This window comes from Bubalus bubalis, chromosome 23, assembly GCF_019923935.1.
Source record: "Bubalus bubalis isolate 160015118507 breed Murrah chromosome 23, NDDB_SH_1, whole genome shotgun sequence".
Lineage (NCBI taxonomy): Eukaryota > Metazoa > Chordata > Mammalia > Artiodactyla > Bovidae > Bubalus > Bubalus bubalis.
In genome coordinates, this window is record NC_059179.1 from 24,657,495 (window position 1) to 24,663,494 (window position 6,000).

The following is a 6,000-nucleotide window of genomic DNA, read 5'->3' on the forward strand; positions in this document are numbered from 1 at the left end:
AGTGTCAGGGAGTGTGCAGCTCTCTCTTGAGCAGGCCTCACGAGAATTAAAGTCGCAGAAGTGTTTCTACTCTCAACTTTCAAATGCTTTTCATGTCCCCACAAACCACAAATGTGTCACACTCTCACGATATCCAGTCTAAGAGAAAGGGTTATTGGGGAAGAGGTAGCCATATCATCTTCATCTTTTCATAATGAGAAAAGGGGTTAGATGAAGCCCTTTTAGGTCAGAGACATTATATCTGGCCTGGTTCTACAGCCAGGACTAATGTCCTCAAATAGCCACATTTTGATCTAAAAATCAGAAAATTAAAAACCAGATGCAAGGACTTCGCTGGTGGCCCAGTGGTTAGATCTTCACGGTCCCAAGCAGAGAGCCTGGGTTGTTTGATCCCTGGTCAGGAAACTACATCCCATATGCCATAACTTAAAAAAAAAAAAAAAAAAAAGATCCTGCATGCTGCAAATAAGACCTAAGCCAAATAAATGAGTTAAAAAAAAAAAAAGAGATGCAGCTGATCTTTTGCGGGGAGGGGTGTAGGAGAGAGAAAAACCACATTTGAGTCATACAGAGACAACACAGAACACTGGAGTCAGTAAAGAGATTGGATCATCAGTGGAACCTTGAACAAATAACTGAGCTTTAGTTTTCTCGTCTATAAGATGGCAATAATATTTGTCCTTTCTACTTCAAAAGATTAGAAGGAGAACAACATGAAATTATGCATGTAGAAGTGCTCTGTAAACTGAAAGATACTAATATTTCATCACTGGTACTTGGAGAGGAAGTACTATAATGTCTTACAGATAAGGTACCAGCCAGCAGTTGAGAATGCTACAGGAACTTGGTGAATGTTTACTGAACTGTCTGGAGAAAAAGAGAACCAGTATCTTTGGTAAAATAAGGCAGAGAAGAGATCCAGGATGGGGATATATGACAAGATGATCTATTTTAGAGTTTAAAAGAATATATGTAGGCTGGGAAAAAGCAGAGGGTGTGAGAAATCTCCCCTCTCACATGTCATAAGCACAAGACAATCCTCCCCAGGAATATGAATATATGTTGGAGAAACTGTATCTGTAAATTATCAACCACACACAGACAGTCAAGGGGATGTTCTTGGTCACCTAGTTCAACTACCTTCTGTTTCTCCCCCAAGTAAAACAAGAATGCAAATCCAAGTCAGTACAACAAAAAGTGACAAAGTCCATTATAGCAAAGGTTTGGAATTCAAAGTTAAGCTTCCCACAAAACATTTAGCTTGGCCTCTCAACTATGAGCATTGTAGGCAATATACTAAAATGATGACATTAAATTCAATGGAAAAAAAAAAATCAAGACCCGTGACACTAAAATCATATTCTAACAATTTGCTGGTGTTCAAACTATATAGAAACCCTTTATTTAGTTTCTGTCATCATAAGGGAAGGGAAATTTTCTGATATTCTTTATACCTTTGGGTACCAAAATGTTTTTTTTACAAACTGTTTTGGATATAAATCTTATAAATTATTTTTCCATCTCTCCCCGTCTTAAGTTTACTTTAATGTTAGTCTGGCCTTCTTACTTTAAAGGTTATCAATATAAACGTATATTACCATCGTCTGCTATTTATAGCTATGCCCTAGGTATCAGGTGTCTGTCCCTGATCAGCCAGTGACCCTGGACTGCATTTTAATTCTTCTGTCTCCCAGCTCCCCATCAACTGTCACCTGACAGTATTCGTCAGTATCATTCCTACCTGTTGCTTCATTTGACACTTAGTCCGTATTGGTGGCTGCAAATGGTTCCCGTTAGAGGCCAAGTACATAGAGTTTGTGAGAGACCTCTGCTGCTCTGAAAGGCTGGGGTTTCTTTAGATTCAATGTCCAGCTAAGTGTGGTCCTTCCGCATAAACTCAATGCCAGACACAATTGTTCTTACCTCCGTAACTGTAGAATGCCTCTTTTTCTCGCACTCCAATTACGGTTCCTAAGATATCCACCTGTTTTATTGGATGCCCATTGTAAAAAAATACACCTGAAATTAAAGGGAAGAAGAAGGCAAAGTCCATATAATGTATGATGACGTTTTCTGCTTCAGTAAATGTTAACTGTGTCAGAAACTCAATGGCATGCTGCTTGCTAAAATTTCAGACGTAAGAATTGGCTATTGACCAATGCCAAGGCCTAAGAAATGCAGATGCCTTTTCCTCAAGGGTTATAAGTGAAAGTTTGGTTTTTAAGGAGCTCGTGCGAGTTCAGAAAAGAGAAAACCAATACTGCTAACTCCATCTGGTTAATCTCTCCACCTGTGACAATGAAATGCACCTCCCTGTAGAACTCTCATAAGGGGCATAACGACAGCCATGGTATTATGAGACCTGACACAGTACTTATATTTTGAGGGACTGGAAAAGGAAAGAGAGCGCAAACCACGAGAAAGGCTTCTTTGGCTTTTATAGGAAACCAGTCATCATTTCTACGAAATAGCAGGTTGTTTTTTTTTTAAAGAAAAAGAGAAGATAATTAGGTTACAAAACATGACCCTTTGGGGCCAGCAGATTACAACTCAAAAACTTCTCTTTTAAAAATTCTACTTCCAAAGCTTAGGCAACAGACAGATGCCAGCACGCAGGTTCCCCCCAGAGGAGAAACCTGAGAGGGAGAACCCTACCCACCAACAACTAGAGGCCTTTTCTGAACTCAGTGACAGAGACGGAACAGAGAGGGGGACTCTTGGCACTGGTGAGTCCCCTGTTCCCACCTGAGGCCCCAGTGCTGGCCCACCTCCTGGGGAACACCCAACATCCTTACCTGAACTGCCTATTTGAGCTTAAGCTACCTGCACTGGGTTCTGGGGATTAAAATCTTCCCCAGCCTTTTTTTTTCCCCTCCCTATGACGACTGAATTCTTTACTTTCAGAAAGAGGCTATAAACTTAAACGGTGACTTCCTTTTCAAATACATACATGAACTGTAAACAAAGACTCAGTTATCACTTCAGCATTTGGCCACCCTCACCCTCTCTGGTTCTTGCCAAGCCTGCTCAGAGCTTATCTTCTCCACATCGCCTGTGGGGAGGGGGCCCTGCACTGAACCCTGAAGCCCTTCAGAAACCACCAGAATGACTTCGCTGATGGTTGTCTTGTTTCCCACATGGATACAGGGGCTGGGAACCTGTCACCTGTGGTTCAGTCCCCGGGTGGGAGATGGACAAGGAGACTCTGAGCCTCAGTCAGCCTGAGATTTTAGGAGAGGGAGACATGGTTTGAAGGTGTCAAATTTAGCCGAAAGAAGGGCCATCTCCCTAGCAGAGGCAGACTTCTAAAGATGACTTAGCAGACTGGAGAGCCTGTGCAGAGGGCAACCTTGGGGGCCAAGAGCTGAAGTGGCAGGGCCACATGGGCTAAGGAGCCTGGGTCCCTGCGTCACTCCTGGAACAGAGTCCCTTCCCTCTAGGAACACCTGGATTGAACAGGGTTGAACTGACTCCACGGAAAATCCATGAACTCTCCAGAGTAGGGCAGTTCTTGAATGACTTCTGAGTTCTTACCATTGAAATCCAGTGATGAGCTGTGGGGAGACCCTCAGTCCCCAGGCCCTGCCTGCCTGCACTGACCAGACACAGAGGAGAGAGTGCGCCTTCAGAGGGAGCCAGGTCCCACAGGACCTTTGCTGGAAGGCTCAGGCTTCCTGTGGCAGAAGGGAAGTTTAAATGAGGGCGTGGGGCATGGCATCCTCTGCACCACCACCGCGCCAGGACACGCTCACACGCAGACAGGGGCCATGGTGGCGGACCTTGTTTTCATCCAGCTTTGCTGTAGGGCCGGATGGGGGTGATGGTGACCCGAGTTCCAGACTGGTCTCTGGCTGTGGTCAGCCCTTTCTGCTTCCCCAAATGCCCTGAACTTTCTATTTGAGTACTGAGCAGAGCTAACTTAGGGAGAACTCTCTCTTGGAACCTGACTGGCCTCTCCCTCCCCCAACCTAACTGAAGGCCGGCCCGGATGTCAGGCTTTAGAAACGGTGCGCTCCTGCTGCCACCAGAGATGCAACAACCCACCGGGCTCTGTGTGGTTGGCTGTGGCTCCCAGGACACCAGCAGTTAAGGGCAGAGCCATGGAGCCTTGTGGACCCCTGGAGGGCCTGCTGCCTGGCCCTGAAATGTCTTTCCAGCTGGCCTTGAAGCCATGAAAGCTTCAAACAAGCCCCAGGACTCTTTGGGTCTTCCTGGGATAACCTGGTATGTACTGCTATGGTGGTTTTTATAACGAAGAGTGGATATATTTTAAGAAGGGGAGAAGCGCCAGCCAAAAGGTGTTCCACCTGAGCTGAAGTACACGGAAAAGGCAAGTACATGGAGTATACAGGATTGACGACACAAAGCCGACCAAGACCTCAAGTCACCTGTGGTGGATGCCAGTCCTCTGACATTACCAACTCTGCATGGGGCAACACTTAAAAAATATCTGAACAGGTAGGCTTTTCTTGAAAACACACTGAAAAGAGAGCCCCCTAAACTTTCATCTCATAGACTGTCAATGCTTGTCTTCAAGGCCAAAGTCACTCAAAGATGCAAAATAACAAGGAAAAACATAAACGCAAGATAGAACAGTGAAGAACACATATAGCAGAAAATAACAGATGGTTTGAGTAAAATCACTCAGAGAAAACTGTTTGAAGAGGAAATACACTGCTTGGAAATAGAGAAGGAAGTTCCCCCAGTGCATAGAAACTCAGATGGTACACTTCAGAAGCACAACCTCCTCAAGGAGGAGGACATTGAAAAAGCAATGGAGAGAGCCACTTCCTTCTCTCAACACCAAGTCTCTTCTGTGAGAAAAGGAAATTGGATGGCAGCTCGAAGGACGGAGAGAACGCCTGAGGAGTGAAGAAAAGAAAATCACCACCACAACAGATACTGGCTGACAATGAGTTTAACCTGCAGCCTTTGTGAAGTGGGCCTTTCACTCCTGGTGCCTTTGCTCCACATGCAGCTCCCGGAGCCCCAACCACCTCAGGGGATCCTTGGCCTGGATCGTCAGGTCCCCAGGAAGGAGGACGGTCATGCTGGGAGGGCTCAGGGAGCCAGGGTCACAGGCAGCTTTGATTCAGCTTTCACAGCAATGACCTGAACAGCCACACCCACTGCGAGACATCGGCCTTTATTCTCTTTTTTAAAAGCAACTTTGATTTATTTGTTGGTCTTGTTGTTGTTGTTCAGTCACTCAATAGTGTCTTTGAGACCCCCATGGACTGCTGCACGCCAGGCTTCAACTCCCAGAGTTAACTCACGTCCATTGAGTTGATCTAACTGCTGTTATTTAATTGATGCTACAAATACTCTTCCCCGGTGGCTCAGATGGTAAAGCATCTGCCTAAGGTGCGGGAGCGGAGAAGGCAATGGCACCCCACTCCAGTACTCTTGCCTGGAAAATCCCATGGACGGAGGAGCCCAGTGGGCTGCCGTCTGTGGGGTCGCTGGGAGTCGTACACGACTGAGCGACTTCACTTTCACTTTTCACTTTCATGCATTGGAGAAGGAAATGGCAACCCACTCCAGTGTTCTTGCCTGGAGAATCCCAGGGACTGGGGAGCCTGATGGGCTGCCGTCTATTGGGTCGCACCGAGTCGGACACGACTGAAGCGACTGAGCAGCAGCAGTAGCAGCAAGGTGCGGAAGACCTGAGTTCAATCCCTGGGTTGGGAAGATCTCCTAGAGAAGGAAATGGCAACCCATTGCAGTACTCTTGCTTGGAAAATCCTATAGACAGATGAGCCTGGTAGGCTACAGTCCATGGGGTCACAAAGAGTCGGACACGACTGAGTGAGTTCACTTCACAAATACTCTTACTGAAGTCTGATAGCATTAAAATGCCTAAGATAATATTTTTTTAAAATACATTATTCATTTAATATAATTCTTATAAATACATTATATCCATGTCATTGGGTCCTCTACAATTAGATAATATAAGCATCGTATTTTGATTCAAATAAAAGAGTCTCTATTATTTTA

The 6,000-nt window shown here is 45.4% G+C and overlaps 1 protein-coding gene across 13 annotated transcripts in view; it reads right to left on the reverse strand.

The window, feature by feature from the left end:
* The window catches only part of STN1 (STN1 subunit of CST complex), a 40,588-nt gene that overhangs the window by 30,610 nt on the left and 3,978 nt on the right, over positions 1-6,000 (reverse strand). For 11 of the 13 annotated variants that reach the window (XM_044935528.2, XM_006067736.4, XM_044935524.2 and 8 more), the window contains one exon: positions 1,924-2,019. The exons of the other annotated variants lie outside the window; for them this stretch is intronic. In XM_044935528.2, the coding sequence (XP_044791463.1) occupies positions 1,924-2,019 (96 nt within the window). The remainder of the gene's footprint in view (positions 1-1,923; positions 2,020-6,000) is intronic. 13 annotated transcript variants of the gene reach the window in all.